General features: G+C 42.9%; 1 protein-coding gene across 1 annotated transcript in view; it reads right to left on the bottom strand.

Annotated features, from left to right (window-relative positions):
* Nucleotides 1-20,478, bottom strand: part of Zmpste24 (zinc metallopeptidase STE24) — a 40,739-nt gene extending 20,261 nt beyond the window's left edge. The window contains exons 1-6 of the mRNA XM_048434535.3: nucleotides 20,150-20,478; nucleotides 17,819-17,965; nucleotides 10,726-10,812; nucleotides 3,575-3,691; nucleotides 2,864-3,016; nucleotides 1,537-1,678 (exon numbers count right to left, since the gene is read on the bottom strand). Of these exons, the coding sequence (XP_048290492.3) occupies nucleotides 1,537-1,678; nucleotides 2,864-3,016; nucleotides 3,575-3,691; nucleotides 10,726-10,812; nucleotides 17,819-17,965; nucleotides 20,150-20,272 (769 nt within the window). The 5' untranslated portion in view covers nucleotides 20,273-20,478. The remainder of the gene's footprint in view (nucleotides 1-1,536; nucleotides 1,679-2,863; nucleotides 3,017-3,574; nucleotides 3,692-10,725; nucleotides 10,813-17,818; nucleotides 17,966-20,149) is intronic.
* Between the last annotated feature and the right edge of the window lie 203 nt (nucleotides 20,479-20,681).

The raw sequence follows: 20,681 nt of genomic DNA, 5'->3' as shown, positions 1-20,681 counted from the left end.
GTGCCAAGAGGCAAGAAGAGGGTGTTAGATCCCTTGGAACTGGAGTTATTGATATTTGGGAGTCACCATGTAGGTGCTGGGAATTGAATTTGGATCCTCTGGTAGAGCAACAAGTATCCTTAACTGCTAAGCTACCTCTTCAATCCCTTCTACTTTTTAAAAAATGTATGTTCGTGTGAATAGTTGCACATATGTGTGCACATGTACAGTAATTCTGAAGTTGGCTTGGGCTACATGGGCTGTCTCAATCATCAACAAAAAAACAAACTTTTTACTCTGATTGGCAGAGGCCACTGCTCATTCTAGTTACAGCCGCCTTTCTTCCCCCTTCACTTTGCAATTGCTTCACATTGATGATGTTTTAGTTTATAATAAGCACCAGAAAACTATGGCTTCAGACCAAATGCAGGTGTTGCTTGCTTGCATGTGAACAAGCCAGGTTCACGTGGCCTGTCTGTGGCTACTTCTGCCATGCAGAACTGAAGGAGACAATGTAGACCACAAAGCTCTGAACAGCGGATAGACTGAGTTTTCAGAGAACTACAGTGCAGAGGAAGCACCGCTGAAAGCCAGAGAGAGGGAGTGGTTTGTTCAAGATCCATGGATAGTAGGCTGCTGAGGCAGCATCAGCTATATGTATTTTAGACAGATCTTAATTTATAGATTCTGACACATATAATAGCTCTCCTCTAAACTTTGTAGGCCTCCTAGAAATGTAAGCAGTCATTTTCCCTCCCCTTTGGTTTCTCTGCATAGTCCTAGCTGTCCTGGAGCTCACTCTGTAGACCAGGCTAGCCTGGAACTCAGAGGATTAAAGCCATGCGCTGCCACCACCACCCAGTGAAATGTAAGCAGGCTTATGAAAACTAACAGGTGGCCTAACTCCGAGGCAATCAGAAAAGCTGTTAACTGAAGTGAGGGGCCTGACGGTACCTCAGGCAGAGTCCTCTGGCGCACTGATGTTCTGCTAGGGGAAACAAAATCAAGAACATTGGTTTTGTTTTAGAACCCCTAAACTAGAGCTACATGGCTGACCATCCAAGAGTCCAACTCAGTTACCCAAAGGAGCCAGGCAAACAGTGGGGTGAAAGACTGGTCTACTACACAGCACAGTATGAGACAGGAAAAAGGCTTTGGCCAAAGACTAAGGACAGTGCTGTATAACTGACCAAACAGAGCTGGTGCAGGAACAGGATTTGGCATCAGGCTACCAGTGTCTACCCTGGAAAATGTTATAAGTTCTTATAAACCTTTTTCTTTATTTTTATTTCATTTTTTAAAATTTATGTTACAGGCAGTTGTGAGCCACTGTGTAGGTACTGGAACCAAACTCAGCCCCTCTGGAAGAACATCCAGGGTTCTTAACTGCTGAGCGTCTCTCTTGTTCAGTTCCTATAAATCTTAAAAAGCCAAATGTAAAATCTTATCCTATTTTTTAAGCAACAAATTGAAAACAAACAAACAATAAAGGCTGATTTAAGAATAAAGTGCTCAAAACAAACCACCCATTAAACCTTCTCATGTCAGGGCGCTTACCTTCAACAACATACACCTTTGTCAGAGGGAAGTCAATACTCTTTGCCATCACTTCAATCTCTTGTTTTAGCTTTCCCTCAGGAAGAGGTGTAAATTTGTCAAACAAAGGGGCAATGTAATCTGCATAAATTGTGACCAGAACCTGGAAAGTAAGTCAGAAAAACTGCCCATTATTAAAAACTTCAATTATTTGATACAATCATCACTCATCCAACCAAAACCTGGGGCCATGTCTGTTTAGCAAATTAAATCAAAGGAACAGTGTGATAGAACAATAAGCAAGTTGAGTTAACCTTATAAAAACAATGCTACTCACCCTGACTAAGAGAGCTGGGACCAATCAATAGGCCTTTCTTGGGGAGTCCTGGCACTACAAGGCAGCTATAATACACACTCTTACTTACTTTGCTTAAAATGGCACATGGCACTTCTGGATTTCCCCAGCAAATATAAGAGTCAGCAAAAAGAGAAGAAAATCTATATTCGATCAGTTCTCCTATCTTTATATCCCAAAGCAGGAACTGAGAGGAATATGTACATGAGCAGTTGGTTACACTGTAACCTTTTTTTTTTTTTAGGATTTATTTATTATGTATACAATTCCCTTCCATGTATGCCTGCATAACAGAAGAGGGCACCAGATCTCATTATAGATGGCTGTGAGCCTCCATGTGGTTGCTGGGAATTGAACTCAGGACCTCTGGAAGAGCAGTCAGCGCTCTTAACCCCTGAGCCATCTCTTCAGCCCCACTGTAACCTTTTCTTAGGAACTACTTACGTGACAACAAAAACTAAATTTAGTTTTAGTAATCTCAAGGAATTTTTGCAGAAGAAAATGAAATAATTAAAGAATAAGAGTCCATGAGTTTGAGAGGGAGTCAGAGGGACATAAGAATTGGAGAGGGAGGGGAACAATGTAAATACAATACACTGTGGTAGTTTGAATGTAACTGGTCCCCATAAGCTCCCAGAGAGTGGCATTATTAGGAGGTATGGCTTTGTTGGAGTAGGTATTGGCCTTGTTCAAGGAAGTGTGCCACTGTGGGGGTGGGCTCTGAAGTCTCATATATGCTCAAGCCGAGCCCAGTGTCTCAGACCACTTCCTGTTGCCTGCATATCAAGATATAAAACTCTCAGATGTAAAACCATATCTGCCTGCACATCATGATGGTAATGAATTAAACCTCTGAACTACTGTAACCCACCTAATTAAATGTTTTCCTTTATAAGAGTTGCTATGGTCATGTCTCTTCACAGCAATAGAAACCCTGAGACAACTCATATAGGAAATTCTCAAATAAATGAATAAAATAAAGAGTTTACTTACCAGAGAAACAATTAATGTGAACAACCAGGCATAAATAAAAAAGTAATCACCTCCAATTTTAATAATGTAAAGTAGAAGAGATGACACAGGCAATAAAATACACTGAGTCACAGTAAATTTTTTGATTGTGTCTTTCAGAAAAAACTTCAAAGTCTGAAAAAAAGAAAATACTGCCACTATTAACTGCAGAATTAGTTTGCTTTTTAAATACTTCTAAGAGGACACAAAGCACCTCAGTAAAGCAATGTTAAGGTCAGCAAGTATTAGAGGACACTGGGACGGCTAGGAGAATAAGCAAAACTCTTGCATTTCACAGTTTAAAATTATGTAATTAATATTAGCTGAAAAGCACTAAACGCTTGTGTTCAGTTTCTACCAAGACCTTTTAAAAATTTCGTTATTTTATTACACACACACACACACACACACACACCCCAGAAGAGGGCACCAGATCTCATTACAGATGGTTGTGAGCCACCATGTGGTTGCTGGGAATTGAACTCAGGACCTCTGGAAGAGCAGCCAGTGCTCTTAACCTCTGAGCCGTCTCTCCAGCCCTCTATCAAGACCTTAAACTAAGGTCTTTACCATATCTGTGGTTTCTTTTTCCTCAGTTGATTCATGCTCTAAATAGCAAACCACACCTAAATTACTGCCACCATAGGACCAATGCATAGAAAATCTTAAAAACCCTGATAATTTCTATTATACCTGGTGATTGAAGCCATGTTTTTCTTCTATCACAAAAGTATTATAGAGACTCCACGGCAAGCCAGTCAGTGCACTGTAGAGTGTGGCCAACAGAAGGAACACCAAAGACTGAATGATCTGAGCACAAGAAAAAAAAATTAAAAAATCAGCAAGTATGCAATGTGTGCTTACTGTATCCCAAACAATATACTTGATCCTGTGGGGAACAGGCCTGCAATGGCATCCTGCCCTTGGGAAATGTTTACCTGGAAGAAGAGGCATCACTTGAAAGCCACCTTAAGTCAAGGGACATAATGGTTGGTAGTATTCAGAAAAGAGAGTTGCTAGTTGGATTCAAGGAACATTTATTCTTGGTTTTGTTGTATGTTTTGAAGCAGGATCTCACCATGTAGCTTTGGCTGACCCAGGACTCCCTGACTGTGAAGACCAGGATAGCTTCCAATTCACAAAAATCCACTGCCTCTGCCTCCCCAGGGTTGGGAATAAAGGTATGAGCCACCACACTTAGCTGAATTTAAGAAACATTTAAAGAGTTGGTGCAGCTTTGAGCTCACTGAGGGGAAGAGAGAAACAACACTTGAAAGGAGAAGAAATTTCAAGCAATTTGCAAAAGTCCAGAGAGAGAAGCGCAGTGTGAAACGAGTGTGATGCTGAGATGACCGACCTGGTCAGCATTCGGTGGACTCAGAACAGAACAGAAAGCAGGCCCGACACTCACTGGGAGACAGAAAGGTAGGCAGATTTGAGTTTGGAGTCAGTTTAGGTGACACCTGTTTCAGGGAAGGAAGAAGGTTGGAGGGAGGGAAGGAGAAAAGGAGGAAGGGAGGGAAGGAGGGAGGAAGGGAGGGAGGGAGGGAGGGAGGGAGGGAGGGAAAAAATGGCAGTTTGAATGTAATTGGTCCCTATAAGTTTCTAGGGAGTGGCACTATTAGGAGATGTGGCTTTTTTCTAGGTATGGTCTTGTTGAAGGAAGTGCATCACTGTTGGGCGGGGCTTTGAAGTCTCATATATGCTCAAGTGACACCCAGTGTCTCAGTTCATTTCCTGTTGCATGCAGATCAAGATGTAGGACTCTCAACTCCTTTTTTTTTTTCAGCATCATGTATGCCTGCATGCCACCATGCCCCACCATGATGATAATGAACTAAACATTTCAACTACTGTAAGCCACCTAATTAAATGTTTTCCATTATAAGAGCTGCAGTGATTATGGCGTCTCTTCAGAGGAACAGAAACCCTAACAAGGACAGAAGGAGCTAGACCAGGCATAGTGTGTTCAAGTTTTTGTAAAATGCTAAATTCCAATAGAGAAAATTAGTCCCAATAATTACTTTAATCACCTTTAAAAAAAACTGTTAGATCCAAAGCCAAGAATTACCCAATTTCCCTTTAATTTCTTATAAATTTTCCCATTTCTCTTTTCTAACTTTCATTACATTTCTTTCCAGGGCTGCTTTACTCCCAAAAGGCAAGTACGAGCTAGAACCTGGGAGAGGAATGGAGTCAAGGGAAACATTTCCGATGAGAAAGGCAGTGGGGTACAGAAGTCACCCCTGGAGAAACCTGCAGAGTATACGGACAGCGGCAGCTTTCTTCTGTTTCCACATTCCAGGAACCTGGGCGATGAGGAAAAACTGTTTCAAGAAGGCAGTGCTCAAGGGTTCTAGGACATAGAGTTGCACATGACGGGAACCAGCTCAGCCCAACCTATCTATTCACAACATGGAGCAGAACTCTGGAGTACTCTGAGTCAAGGAGGTTCATCACTTGCTGAGAAAGACCAGGCCTTATCTCACTGCACAAAAACAGGACACTAGGTGTGAGATTCTTTGCTGGAAGTTTGGGACACCAGGAAGTTCTGAAAGAAACATGCTGCCTACACCTAGAGCAAACTGTGATTCTCCAACTCTCCTCTTTGTCTCTCTCTCTCTCTCTCTCTTTTTTTTTTTTTTTTTTTTGAGACAGGGATCTTATTATGTGCCTGTTTGGTCAAAAGTGAGACCCCAGCCCTCTAACACCCCCATATTCAAAGAGTCTGGAATGTAATATTGAGTTGAAAGTGTCACCCCAGTCCCTGGCCTGGGAATTGCCAAGCACTTGAACTCCAATTCCCAGCCTGCCAAGCACTTTGAAGTCCAACTCCCAGTCTGCCAAGCGCTGACCACTCCCACAGGGTATTTAGGCTTGTGCTGGAAAAAGGAACATGTGGTTTTGGGTTTTGTGTGTGCTCTCCCTGTCGTCCCCGTGCTCCCCCCAACCCCCTGCCAGATTCCTGGCACAGCATCCATTAAATGTGGGCATTTTTGATTTGGTCTAATCTGGTTTGATTAGAGTTCTTTGCACTGGAGAGGATCAGTTAGGAAATATTCCTAACAGTACCCAAATTCACAATCTTCCTGCCTCAGCCTACTCAGTGCTGGGATTACAGGTATAAATGCGCACATTGTAAACTATTATAACTGGCTTCATTTTTTAACTATAGAAAATATTTTTAAGCCAGGCAGTAGTGGCGCATGCCTTTAATCCCAGCACTAGGGAGGCAGAGGCAGGCAGATCTCTGTAAGTTTGAGGCCAGCCTGATCTACAAGAGGTTAATTCCAAGACAGGCTCCAAAGCTACAGAGAAATCCTGTCTCAAAAACAAACAAACAAAAGAATATTTTTAATTACACAAGAAGTTCTGTACATTACTGACTTTTCTTATGGCCAGCTTCTCAGGACATAAAAACCACTTTTGGCATTTTAGAATGCATTATTTTTTTTAATTAATGTAGAATATATGCAAAGGATAATATGTACCTGGATCAGGAATGGTGATGCACTCCTTTAATGTCAGCATTCAGGAGGGAGAGGCAGGAGGATCTATGAATTTGAAGACAGACTGGTTGACAGTTTCAGGCCAGCCAGGGCTACATAGTGAGACCCTGATTCAATAAATAAATAAATGAAGATACACATCACTCTACATAAGAAAAATTGCATCTGAGGGAAAGCTGGCAGGCTGACCAACCCAGCTACTACCCAGACTCAGTCCCGGGTTTATGAGTTAGCCCACCTCCGCATCCACCAAATCTATAAACTGCTGGAGCATGGGAAGGGTCCAGATCTGCAGAGCCAAAGCTACAGAATCCCCAAGATACAGGACAACAACAGGATATCCAAGAGGAGTCCCAGTATCAATAGAGCAGCTGAAGTCAGAGGCCTCAAGCCAGACCAACAATCCACTGCAAAGAACATTTACAAGTAAAGATGTATGGACTCAGGGGTACACCGTGTGACTCACTGGGCTATGCTACAGCTTCCATGTCAAGCTTTTCTTTGCATTTTTGTTCTGTTTTGTTTTAAGGCTATACTTTTAATTTTTGCTTTGTTTTGGCAGGGAGGTCACAAGAGCAGAGAGTGGAGGTGAGGGGGCAGGGAGATGAGTGGGGTCAGGATGCATGATGTAAAATCTACAAAGAATAAATAAAGAGTTAAAAATAAAAGAAAGAAATTAATTAATAAAAATAATCATTACAAACAACAAACAAAAACCCAGGCAGTGGTGTGTGCACAATTTAAACCCCATAACACGGGAGGAAGAGGCAGACAGCTCTCTGTAAGTTTGAGGCCAGCCTGGTCTACGGAGTGAGAGCAAGTTCTAGGACATCCACAGAGAAATCCTGTTTTGAAAAACCAAAAAAAAAAGGGCTCATCTCCAGGACAATGATAATACTCATCTTTAGTTATGATTAAGGATGACACTCATGACTTAGTTACTATTGCTTTATAGCCCAACTTTTCCATTGATTCCATAAGATACATGAAATAATTTTTAAAATTCTTTTATGTATATGGGAGTTTTGCATATATATATGTGCTATGTGCATATCTGGTGATTGAAAAGGTCAGAAGAAGACATGTGATCCCCTGGAACTGAAGTTTTTTTGGGGGGGAGCCTGTCTGGGAACTAGCTCTTGTAGACCGGTTGGCCTCAAATTCACAGAGATCCGCTTACCTCTGCCTCCCAAGAGCTGAGATTAAAGGCGTGCACAACCACCGCCCGGCTACTATCAGTTCTTAATATGTAGGGAAGTAGAAGAAAATAAAAACTAATTTTGATATCTTCTTATTTTAAAACACTGGAGAAGGGCAGTTAAGAGCACTGCCTGCTCTTCCAGAGGATTCAAGATCAATTCCCAGCACCCACACAGCAACTCACAACTGTTTGTAATTCCAGTCCCAGGGGATCTGATATCTTCACACAGACGTATGTATAAGCAAAGCCCAATACACATAAAATAGAAAAAAATAAAATAAAATACTGGAAAACATTCAGGACCAGCTTCTCTTTTAGTTTCTCTTTTGATGATCTGAAGGGAATTTAAATGATGCTCAGCTTCTCCTGTGATCTTCTAGCATGGACAGCTGCCCCTGGAGAGACGTCATACAGCTAAGGTAAGACCAGCATTTGAATGCTGTAGCGTTTGAACTTCAGTGTGACATACCCCTAAAGGTCCTCTAGTTCTGGATAACTCCATCCTTTTATCACAACCATGGCCTTCATTTATGTCAGCCAGGTGGCCACCATACAGTTCTCCTGATGTGGATCACCCGTGTCTGACAGTAACAGGCTGGCACCCCCACAGTCCGCAGCCCTCTCTGTAATACGGTCCATTGAGGCAGATCCGAACCTCATTTCCAGTGTGATCAGTTTTCATTTCTTTGTTGCTCTTTCATTTTTGTCAGCCAACTTCATCTTTCAATCTAGATCTCTCTGTCTCTGTCTGTGTCTCTTTCTCTCTCTCACACACAGACACATACAGGCACACAGACAGATGCGCAGACACACACAAACACTATGCTATCCAGTCTTGTCTTGAATGCCTGGACTCAAGCAATTCTCCAGCCTCAGCCTCCCATATAACTGAGACCACAGGCACGCACCACTGCACCCAGATCAAGGACCCATTTTTATAAATGTGTTTGTGTTTTTAGCTGGAAGAGAATGAGACATCACATTTGAATAACTGAATAACAGATGTGCAGCAACCAGTCACTTAGATTGATGAAAATATTGATCTGACTGGTCCTGATTACCACTTATCCTGTGGTGTGTATGCTGAACAGCTAAGAGGGAGCTCTGCAGTTTATGTAACTATTCACATAATACACCATGGTAACTGAAATTTGAGCCACAGTGTTGAAGAGGCGGTGTTCCAACCAAACTGTGGTAACTTACACTTGTACATATCAGAACTACACAAAGTGAGGACTCTGGCATCATGCAGTCACAAAAGAACAAAGGCCTTGCTATATGAACAATATGAAAAGAATACAAAGTCATTATTAAATGCAAAACTCATCCTAGCTGAGGAAGTAATGGTCGTTAATGTCTGCTAAGGGAGAAGAAAGTCACTTTTCTTTGTCAGGGCTGAAGGGGAGAGAAGCCATTAGTTGCACATGCCCAGTGGATGTCTCCAGCATATGAGCTGCACTGCCTTACGTAGTGAGAGAAGAGTATTTCTTACTGGCACATATGGAAGCTGTGTTTACTCTACTCTGAGCCTGCAAGACAACGCAGTGGGTAAGGAGGTCTGCCACCAAGCCTGACTGGCTCAGTTCAGTCCTAGAGCCCATATGATGGAAGGGAGAACTGACTCCTGCTAGCTGTTCTCTAACTCTCTCTCTCTCTCTCTCTCTCTCTCTCTCTCTCTCTCTCTCTCTCACACACACACACACACACACACACACACACACACACACACACACACGAATCCTGTTGCCTTAGAAAATGGTATATGGAAAAGGGCACAGGATGAGCAGAGCTGCGGTGGAACAATCTTTGTACACTGTAAATATGTATTGCTCTTATTATTAATAAAAAATATATTGGCCAATAGCCAGGCAGAATTTTTGGGGTAGAGAGAATGCTGGAAAGAAGGGTAGAGTCAGAAGATGCCAAGAAACGGAGAACAAGCAAGATGTGCATGAGGAGAGGTAACAGTCACAAGCCACGTGGCCGCACACAGATGAACAGATGAGCTAATTTAAGTTGTAAGAACTAGTCAGTAATAATCCTGAGCTACTGGCTGAACATCTGTAATTAATAAGTCTCTGAGTGGTGATCTGGGAAGCAACTGCTGAGATACGGAGAAACTCTGCCTACACAGAGTTAAAGCCAAGAGTACCTATTTACACAGGAGGTCCATGATTTTCAATACAGTCAGGAAGGAGGTAACTAACTCGGCAGCTTCCAGGAGAAACTCAGAAAGCAGGGTTGCAGCATCTATTACAGATGGAGAGTTCACTTAAGGAGATAGATGTTCTGTCTTAATCTGAAGCATCTGCTTACTATGTATGCCACAAAAGAATCTGCTAAGTTTGAGTCCTACTGAATTAATGGTACGTACCCCGTCACTGCAACAGGGTTGTTCCTAAGAAGCAGCAGCCTAATCAAGACTACATTTTCCAGTGCCCTTCCGTCTGGGTAAGATCAAATGACTACTCACCATATAATGTGAATGTATGATAAAACCTTAGCATTACAGAAATTAAAGAGGGCATGTTCTTCCCACTGTCATTAGGCACTGGATGACAAACCCATAAAACAAATACAAGCTGACTCGCTACCTAGCCACACAGAACAAAGCCACCTGCTAACTGAAAATACTCAGATAAGCTATTACTTGACTGGGAAATAAGCTGAAAAGCCCTCAGAATTCTGGAGTTCTAGTAACTAGCTGTGGTAGCTGAGGGATATGTTCACCCATAGGTGCGGTACTTGAATGTTGGTCCCTAGTTGGTGAAACTGTTTGGTAAAGATTACAAGGTGTGGCCTTGCTGGAGGAAGTGTGTCACTGCCTCTGTCTGTGGATCAGATGTAAGCTCTCAGCTACTGCCCCAGCACCATGCCTGCCTGCTGCCATGTCCCTGGCATGATAGTATGGACTCACCATTTCAGAGAGCTTTCTTTTACAAGCTGCTTTGGTTGTAGTTCTTTGTCATGGCAACAGAAAAGTACCCTAACTACTGGCATTATGCTAATACATGCACAAAGACTGCTGGGACTGAGAGGCAAGTCTAATGACGGTAGGAGTCAAAAAGGCAACTTAGCGTAAAGCTTACCAAGCAAAATAAAGACTGACCAATCTGGGCAAAGAAATCACATACCTCATACTCTGGGCCGAAGCCAGCAGATCCACAGACCCGTCCAGAAAGCCTCCAAAGGTAAGGGATTCCTCCAAAGAGAAGAATAAGCTGTAAAACAAAGCAGATTGGGGTCACATTTAAACAGTTTTAGAAACTACCGTATAAAAGAGTGTAGTTATAAGGAAAAATGAAAGGGGAAATAAATGTTACAGAAAAAGTGAGAGACTAACCCATTTAGAATAAAATATGTATTTAGAAGAATACCAACTACTGAGACACTAAGTTTAGACTACTGAGCTATTTTTGCCTATACACTGTATATGGGTAAACTGTATGGTATGTGAACTACAATTTTTTGTTGTTGTTGTTTCTCGAGAAGGGTTCTCTGTGTAACAGCCCTAGCTGTCCTGAAACTGGCTTTTGTAGACCAGGCTGGCCTTGAACTTACAGAGATTCACCTGCCTTTCTTCCTGAGTCCTGGGATTAAATGTATGCGCCACTATTGTCCAGCGTGAATTACATTTCAAAAAGCCTGTTTAAAAGGCAAGTCCAGGAATCTCACTCACTTTTGGAAGTTTAAAAAATATAATAATCTAGGGCCAAAGAGGTGGCTGAGCAGGTAAAGACACTTGCCACATAGTCTGATGACCTCTCTGGAATCAGTATAAAAGATGAAAGAGAATTGACTCACCTCCACATGCACACCGTGGCACACATGTATGACCTCCAATCACGTACACACACACACACCACCAACAACAAGAAATAAATAGTTTTTTAAAGATTTTAAAAATCAGCCTTCTAGGGGAAAATAAAATAGTAGTTACTAGAGCCTGGAAGAGGATGGGAGGAATGGATTTAGAAACACGCTAGATAATGGATATCAAAACAGTCAGTAGGGGTTAATTCAGACATCCATGGAAAATCAGTAACTTGAGCCTACAACAATTTATGAAGTGTTTCACAAGAACCACAAATCCAAAGGTTTCTGGCATAGATATATTTAAGGAAATGGGAATTCTAAATACACTGGTCCAATTGCCATACATGGCATAAATTTTCTAAATTACACTGTACTCTATAAATGTGTATAACTATTATGTGACAATTAAAAATAAAAACTAGGAGTGAGGCTAAGGAGGAATTCACTAACAGTGCAAGGTTACAGCGGGAACAGATTCTAGTTTTTGAGGAGTTGAATTTGAAAATAGGTAGAAGAGAAGGTTTCAATGTTTATATCACACACACACACACGACTATTGTTTATGGTGACAGATATGTTAATTATTCTGAACAATATTAAATTTATCAAAAACATCAGTGTACTCTAGAAATGAAAATCATATGTGTTAACCATAATACCTTATAAAAATTAAAAAAAACTTTTGTCAAGAGACTAAAATCAAAATATATCAATCAAACAAACTAAGCTTACAAAAGTGAAATCCCACAGGTAAGAAGCAACCGACGGCACGTGAGCCAGGCAATCTGGCTTTAACTATCTTTTCCATGAAAGGAAACTGTCCTTTTCAGTCAGAAAAAGAGTATTAGCTTGCAGATGTTTCAGACATTATCTTGTTATGTGGCCCAGGTTGGTGTGAACTCCTGAGTCTGAATGAGCCCCTGCCCCCTACACAGCTGCTGAGGAAACAGCTCTGATACAGAAGCTCCACCCACGGAGCAGACTGCGGGGCAGACTAGGATCCGCAGGCCTTCCCTGGGTAGGAAAAGATGAGTCCTGAGGCAGGAGTCAGGGCCTCAGGAGTAGGCCCTTACCACTCTGTCTTGGGCAAATAAGTAAACCTACACTCACCAAATCACCAGAACTTCAGAAACCACTAAGCAGCTCAAATCATGAAAACAATGTGTGATTAGCAGCCTGTAATCCCATCTACCCAGGAAGCTAAGGCAGGATTACAAGTTCAAAACTTGCCTGGGCTATAAAGTGAGTTAAAGACCAGCCCAAGAAACAGTGAGACCTGCCTGGGGGGTTGGGAAAACAGTAAGGGGGTGCTAGATATACAGTTTAGTACTGAAGTGACTGCTTAGCCTGCAGGAGGCCCTGGTGCAACCTCCAGTTGTAGGGAAGGAAGGAAGAAATGAAAGGGAGAGAGGGAAGGGAGAAGGACGAAAGGGAGGGAAGGGGGAAGAAAAAGAAGGAGGGAAGGGGGAAAGAAGACAAAGAGGGAAGGGGGAAGGAAGAGAGGAAAGGGAGGGGGAAAAGAGGAGGGAAGGGAAAAAGAAGAGAGGAAAGGGAGGGGGAAAAAGAGGAGGGAAGGGGGAAGGAAGAGAAGGAGGGAAGGGGAAGGAGGAGAGGGAGGGAAATGGGAAGGAAGAGAGGGAAGGAAGGGGGAAGGGAGAGAGAGAGAGAAGGGGGAAGGGAGAAAGCGAGAGAAGGGGGAAATGGAGTCAGTCAGTCAGTCAACTTCTGGAGCTAGTGATGTTGCATACTGGTAGAGTGCTTGCATGAATAAAGCCCTGGATTTGATCACTGGCACCACCTTATAAAGAAACTCCAATTACCACAACAGGTCCTACTAACAATGAGGCTGCAGAGCTCACTTTGTCAAGAATCAATGTGTTTTTCTCCAGATAGGAACTCAAACACAAGATCAAGAATCAACCACGCTCATAGCTATGAATTCAAATATGTCGCCTCATTTAGGTTTTGTTAAGTGGGTCCCCCCCCACGGGGATGGAACACAGGGCTTTAGGTCTATAACTCTAAGCTGTATCTACAAGCCAGCTTGAAGGGCTTGGGAATAATAATATTTTATGAATATTCTTCCAAGCTACTTTCCATTTTTATATACATTGATGAAATGCAGAGATTCTCTACTTTTAAGTGTATATATAAAGGATTCCAGATTGCTCTCATTCACAACACTATGCAGCCCTGGCTGCCCTAGAACTCACCACACAGACCAGGCTGCCTGCTTCTGCCTTCCGAGTGCTGGGATAAAGGTATGCATGCCACGTCTGGCCAGAACTGTATTTTCAAAGATCTCTCCATGGTGACTGTTAGCTTTATTGGTATTGGTAGCTGCTCTCCAGTGCCCACACTACACTTCAGTCCACGTCCACAGCACCTGTGTTCTTATCTCGCTACAAACGCAGATACACTGCATACTACCCATCCTTTACATTTGTTTCGTTTCTGAGACAGTCAAGGCACAACTAGAACTCACTTCCTCAGTATCCCCAGTGCTGTGATTGCAGGTGTGCATCCCCACACCTGGCTGTCATTTAGAGTTTTACCAGCTCTAATGATGTGCACAGGTCTCAAGTAAGCTTCTGAAGAGAGCCAGGAGCAGCAGTGCCTGAGGTTAGTCAGGAATGCAGTCTTGGGCCACAGCCCGCAGAAGCTGGGCTGGGACCCAACAGTCTGCAGGTGAATCTGGCAGACACCTGTAACTCCAGGTGAACGCATTAATACTTTGCTACAATTAACTCCATCGTGGTCAAAAGAAACTTGTTCCTAAAAGATACGTTCTGGCAGCACTACCTGTCACAGGCTGCAGTTGTTGACTGGCCTAGGATGGCACTCCCTTAATCTTCCTCCCAATACTAACAATTACTGTAGAATCAAGGACTTACACTGCTTTGATAGAAGGTGAAAATAGCTACTACCAAACCTCCAGCTTTTAAATAAACCTGGGGTATTTTAACATGCCTTTGAATGATTCATGAACACACTTGGAAAGCACTGCTCCAAACCTTGTTTAGTTTACTTTGGGGACTGAAAAACAAGTATGGTGAGCTATAAACTTTCTCCATGCTAATAATCCTCCGAGTACACTCCTGGGAGTCCTAGGAAAAGAATCAATAAGCGCAAGAGACACAACTCCAGTACTCTGACATATATATTATTTCAATAGTCTTAAAAGCAGACATGGCAGCAATGTAACTGGAACACAGAGAGGTTAAAGTAATGCCTGAAGAAATCCAGTGGCAAAGTGCTTGTTCCATGTTGAGCCCTGTATGAAGAGCTTCATTTATATTACCTTGCCTACTCAGTCCATGCCACAGCCTTACAAAAGTCTAGTGACTATCCACCTCTCATTTTATTTTATGTTTTCAAAGATTTATTTCCTCTGTGTGTGGGGGGGGGGGGGAGTGTTAGGGGTATGTGCATGCAATTCCAAGTGCTCATGGAGGCCAAAAGAGGTCCCTAGATTCCCTGCAGCTGGAGTTTTGGGCAGCTGTGAGCCACCCAGTGTGGGAACTGGGAATCAAAATTGGCTCTTCTGGAGAAGCAGTACATACAATTAACCACTGAACCGCATCTCCAACTCTTACTTGTTACTTTTCAGGAGAAAATGAGGCTTAAAGAGATGAAAATGCAGCTAGGCTGGAGTGGCAGCTTTTAATCCTAGCACTCAGGAGGCAAGCGATCTCTGTGAGTTCAAGGCCAGCCTGGTCTACAGACCAAGTTCCAGCACAGCTGGGATTACACAGAGAAACCCTGTCTCAAAAAAAAAAAAAAAAAAAAAAAAAAACAGAGATGGAAATGTTCGTGTAGAGATATGTAGAACCTAAAGTAGAAAAAAAAAACTGAGTTTAGCTGAGTTTAGTGGATCACTTCTTTTAATCCCAACATTCAATAGGCTAAGAGGATTTAAGGCCAGCACGGTCTACATAGCAAATTCTAGGATAGCCAGGCTACATAGTGAGACCACCCCAATCCCTCCTCACCCCCCAATCAAAACAAAACAAACAAAACCGAAAGTTCTGAGAAGAGAAGATGGCTTAGTGAGGACCTGACTTTGGAATCTCAGCAGCCACATGAAAATCCAGGCATGGGGCTCAAACCTATAATCCCACTGCTAGGGAGGTAAACAGAAGAAATCATGGAACTCGCTAGATATCTAGGCTACCCAATTAGTTATCTATAGGTTCAGTTAGGGAGCTTGTCTCAAGCAATCAGATAGAGAAGAGGCTGCGGAAGACACTCAGCGTCAGCCTCTGACCTCTACACTTGCTCACACACACAGGCGAATGGGCTGCGGACACTACACACACAACCTGAGTGTTTCTACTCCGTCTTCTCCATTCCAACCCTAACAGTTCTTGATGGTGTTTTACTATAGCCTTGCTGTATTGCCCAGGGCAGTCTCAGACTCAAGCAATCTTTCTGCCACAACTCTTCAGAAGCTAGATTACAGGATATAGCGCCACAGTGCTAGCCACTCCATTTCTAGGAAGGACTCTTAAGAATATCCGTGAGAGACCAGGTGACAGACCAGGTGACGTCTATCTCACAGAGTCTGGGCTGTTTGTCACACTTAGGTGAAAAGTAGCCCCCACGATTGGTTTATACAGGGTTTGTTTAGTTTTTCTCAGATACAAAGAACCAGTGCAAACAGTGTATGTGTATGTGTGTGTGAAGGAGAGTAAACTTAATGTTCTCTTTGTGTTCTAAACATACAAATCTTTTAATTTTGGTCAATACAAAATAAGGAGTTTTTGTCCAATGGTAAATGCAGCTCCTAATTTTCCAAAACTTAATCCAACCACATTCACACTGTGGTCCACGGTCGGAAGAACACTTTCTTCAGTGTAATTTTAAAGACTCAGAAGAGCAAAGCTGCAAACCCAGTTCTCCCACTTGGCCATTAAATGGGCCATTTAATTTCTCTGAGCCTTCATTTCTTTCCAGAAGGGGAAAATGACTATTCCTCTACTTTAGTATTATAAACATCAAATAACAGACATTAAAAACTCTATGAAATGAAAATCATAACTAGTACTGTTACCAGCTTTAGTCCATCAGTACTGTTTAGAGGTGAGCCTCAGCACACTGTAAAGTCATAACACTGACGGTATTACCCCTACCTTCTATCACAACACACACCATTCCCATGATCACCAGTACCACCAAATTACTGCCGTCTTTCCAGCAATTACTTACTAGTGACAATCACAGAAAAACTGAAAATGCTTTTCCTGTCATTTTATCAGGGTCATGTGGGGATAAAGTCAAAGAACTTCAAAGAAGCTTAGCTTATAAAAGACTTTTAGTTCAATCTTCAGCAAAAGCAGGAAAAGGAGGAAGAGAAAGAAGAGAAAGAGCCTGGTGGTGGTGGTGCATGCGTTTAATCTCAGTACTCAGGAGGCAGAGGCAGGCAGATCTCCAAGTCTGAGGCCAGCCTGGTCTACAAAGTGAGTTCTAGGACAGCCAGGACTATTATACAGAGAAAACCTGTTTCAAACAAACAAACCAAAAAGAGGCAGAGGAGGCGGCAGTGGTAGCAGTAGACCTGTACAGCTGGTTAAAGGACAACATACAATATAAGGTTCTTTTCATATCTGGCCTTCAGGTGACAGTTACCAAATTCTGTTTTCAACTAACTAAGCAATTGAAGCGTCTGCCTCTCTCACACCACACCCATTACTAACATTAAGGCAACGGCAGGGGTATGGCTCAGGGGAGACTACTCAAGGTTCTAGGCTTGAGTCCTAGAAATGGCCCTGAGACCCATATATCTGAATGCTTAATCATCCCAGAGTGGGGCTACTTGAGAAGAATTAGGGGGTGTGGCTTTGTTGGAGGAAGTGTGTCACTGAGTGTGGGCTCTGAGGTTTCAAAAGCCCAAGTCAGGCCCTGTGTCATTTTCTCTTCCTGCAGCCTGTGATCTGGATGAAGAACTCTCAGCTACTTCTCCAGTACCATGCTACATGCCACCATGATGACAATGAATTAACCTCTGGAACTTTAAGCAAGCCCCAGTTAAATGCTTTCTTTTATAGGAGCTGCTGTAGTTGTCAGGTGGTGTGGCACACACTTTTAATCCCAGCACTCGGGAGGCAGAAGCAGGAGGATCTCTGTGAGTTCGAGGCCAGCCTGGTCTACAGAGCAAGTTCCAGCCAGGGCAACACAGAGAAACCAGTCTGTCTTGAAAAACAAAAAAGAGCTGCTGTGGTCAAGGTGTCTCTCCACAGCAACAGGACACCAAGACAGTGTCAAAGTAAATACATATAAAAACTTTAAGAAGGCATTCTAGGATTTACATGCATTATAACCTCTGTATCATAAAAATGCAAAAACAAAGACAAGTATTACTAAACACAGAACAACCCAAGAGCTGTGTCTCCAAGAAAGGAAATCACTCACAGTGCTTTCCACCACTGAATAGAGTCCGGACCAGAAGCTGAAGGTACTTTTATCCAGTTGATACAGTCGAGACTTCTCAAACGTGTCTGAATCCATGATCTGTTCTAGCTCTGGTGGTACATGAGTTGTTGTTTTGTATATCCTTCTCTGAAATATTAAAAAAAAAGACTTTAATAAATATTTTTTTAAAGTATTTATTTATTTATTACATGTACAGTATTCTGTCTGTGTGTATGCCTGCTGACCAGAAGAGGGCACCAGACCTCATTACAGATGGTTGTGAGCCACCATGTGGTTGCTGGGAATTGAACTCAGGACCTTTGGAAGAGCAGGCAATGCTCTTAACCTCTGAGTCATCTCTCCAGCCCAATAAATATTTTTTTATTACACAATAGTAATTTGTAGCCAAATAACGAAGGTTCTGCAGCACCAGTTTGTCAGGTAAGCTTGTAGAATTTGTTACAGGCACGTGCAGACCACATTCAGTCAGGGACCCTGACTACTGAAACAAGTGTCACAGGAGAGTAAGAGCAGACAAAAAAAAAATTTCAAGGCCAAGTGACTACATGGAACGGCCATCTGGGTTGTAGTCACACTTTCAGTTTGCCAAACTTGTAGCATCATAAGAGGACCACTTATTCTGAGTATGATGGAAGTCTTACAACATAGGAAACAATGCATGATAAAAGAGAAGCAAGCATGCTCACTACACCATTACATACATTAACAGATACTTTTGATATAATAATGACTCATCATTAAATTTGGTCCTATAGGTCAAATTAAGGAACAGAAGAGTGACAGAAACTTATCAAATCTTTACAACAAATTTTCTCACCGTGTCAAACTCTAAAAGGTAATTCCAGTCCTAGCTAGGACATAACACAGGGAATAGATACCAAAAGGTGTGATAGACCAGATCTTCTTCAATGGTTTTAAAACAAATACTTTTTCTATCATATGTTAACAACAACAACAAAAACAAACAAGGCCACCTGAAGGCATTAAGAAATAACCTCACAAAGATGTTCCTAGGCATATTAGTGAACTGTCAGATGAGTGCTCAGCATCTCAGCCTGCTGGGGACGCTGTATGCTATGCGTTTGCCTCAGGCAAGGGTACTTATGCAAGCCTGAACTACTGGAGCTCTGAGTACCTACCTATAGTAATTTAACACTTGGAACATACTAAAGGAGGAGACTGAGGCATAACCTATGTTGACAGGTTTTTTTTAAACAAACAAACTGGGTGGTGGTGGCACACACCTTTAATCCCAGTTCTCGGGAGGCAGAGGCAGGTAGATCTCAGTGAGTTCCAGGACAGCCAAGACTATTACATAGAGAAACCCTGTCTTGAAAAACCAAAAATACAAGCAACAACAATTAAAAAAACAAACAATAAAAAACTTGCAGTTAAGAGATTCATGAAGGCTGGCGATGTAGCTCAGTGGAAGAGCACTTGCGTGACAAATAAATTTGTACACACACACACACACACACAGTGTAAATTAAAAAAACTGCAGAAGAAAAAAGGCTGCAATGCTCAAGAAACAGGTCCAGCAGTTAAAGGGAAAGGTTCTCAAGGACGTCAGAGAATGGGGTTAAATTAAGCCAACCAGCAGTGAGAGACTAAAATAAAACCCTCAGTTACAAAGTCCATCTCACTTAAACGTTCAAATTTCTTCAAACTGTTAATTATGGCTATATCCGGGGAACCGTTAGCTTTACCACTGCATTACTCAAAATTTTAAACAAAAACAAAGGGGACGTGTTAATGAAAACCGGACACACACACACACACACACACACACACACACACATTGGGCTACAAACACATAAGCACTAAAGAGGATTTTGAAAAAGAGTGCAGGCCTTTAGAGTGATTACAAAACACTTTCAGAAAAAAAAAAAAATGTTTCCTAATCCTGTGGATAAGCAAGGCAATATCAATGTCATGGCAAGCTGTTACTCTAAAATTTTAGCAACTTCATTTAGACAGCTTATACCAAAGATAAAGGCGTCCAGCTTGGGCCCAAGGATCCTAAGGTGCTGTAATGCAGGCACAGACAGGCTCTAGCTTGACCAAGGACGGCTTTCCTTTCATGAAACGCTAACAGGCTTCGGTCCCATTACACGGTGCAGACAACTTCCTGCCGTCCCAAGAACCCCTCAAAGTCACAGTCAGCACTGGGAAAATTTAAGGAGCTCACTGAGAGTTAAGGAGTACAGAGACTGGTGCTACGCCTGGGAGAACCTCTAGGGACTTGGGTCGAGGCACAGGCTAACCTAAGAGCTGCCCAGGGGCTGGGTCAGGTGGGCCGGCTATGCTTACCTGCCGCTGTGCTAGAAAGGTCTCCCACAGATACACGGTCCAGGAAAAGATCAACACCGCCCCGAAGATTCGCTTCTCCACAGGGAAGTCCCACATAGTGTCCACCGATGCCCACATACCCATGGCCACCCAAATCCACCCGCTCCTTCAGCGTGCACCGGTGCCACACCGACTCGCGTCCCTCAGAGTGCCAGCGGTGTTGCAGCGATATGGGTCCCTTAGCCTCTTCACACTCCCATCCCCTCAACGCTGCTAGCAGTGTCACAAAGACACTCTTCCCCTTCCTTACTCCCTCAGAGCCTACTCATTTCTGCTAGAATTAAGACATGCCCCACCTTCCTCACTTCCTGCCCGAAGACCGAGCGGAGGTACACTTGAAACATTCCTCCGGACTCTACGCCGGAGACTCCAACTCAAAGGTTCCGGGCTCCTTCCTGGGAGGGTCCGCGTGGTCGCCGCCTGTCGTGCTTTGGCGGCTTCCCCAGAAAAGGTGGTCGACTGCTGTGCTTACCGGTGTTGTGCAGGCCGCCTG

The sequence above is a fragment of the Myodes glareolus genome, chromosome 3, assembly GCF_982192425.1.
Source record: "Myodes glareolus chromosome 3, mMyoGla1.1, whole genome shotgun sequence".
Lineage (NCBI taxonomy): Eukaryota > Metazoa > Chordata > Mammalia > Rodentia > Cricetidae > Myodes > Myodes glareolus.
The sequence above is the reverse complement of the archived record's forward strand: the minus strand, read 5'-3'. Positions and strand labels throughout refer to the sequence as shown.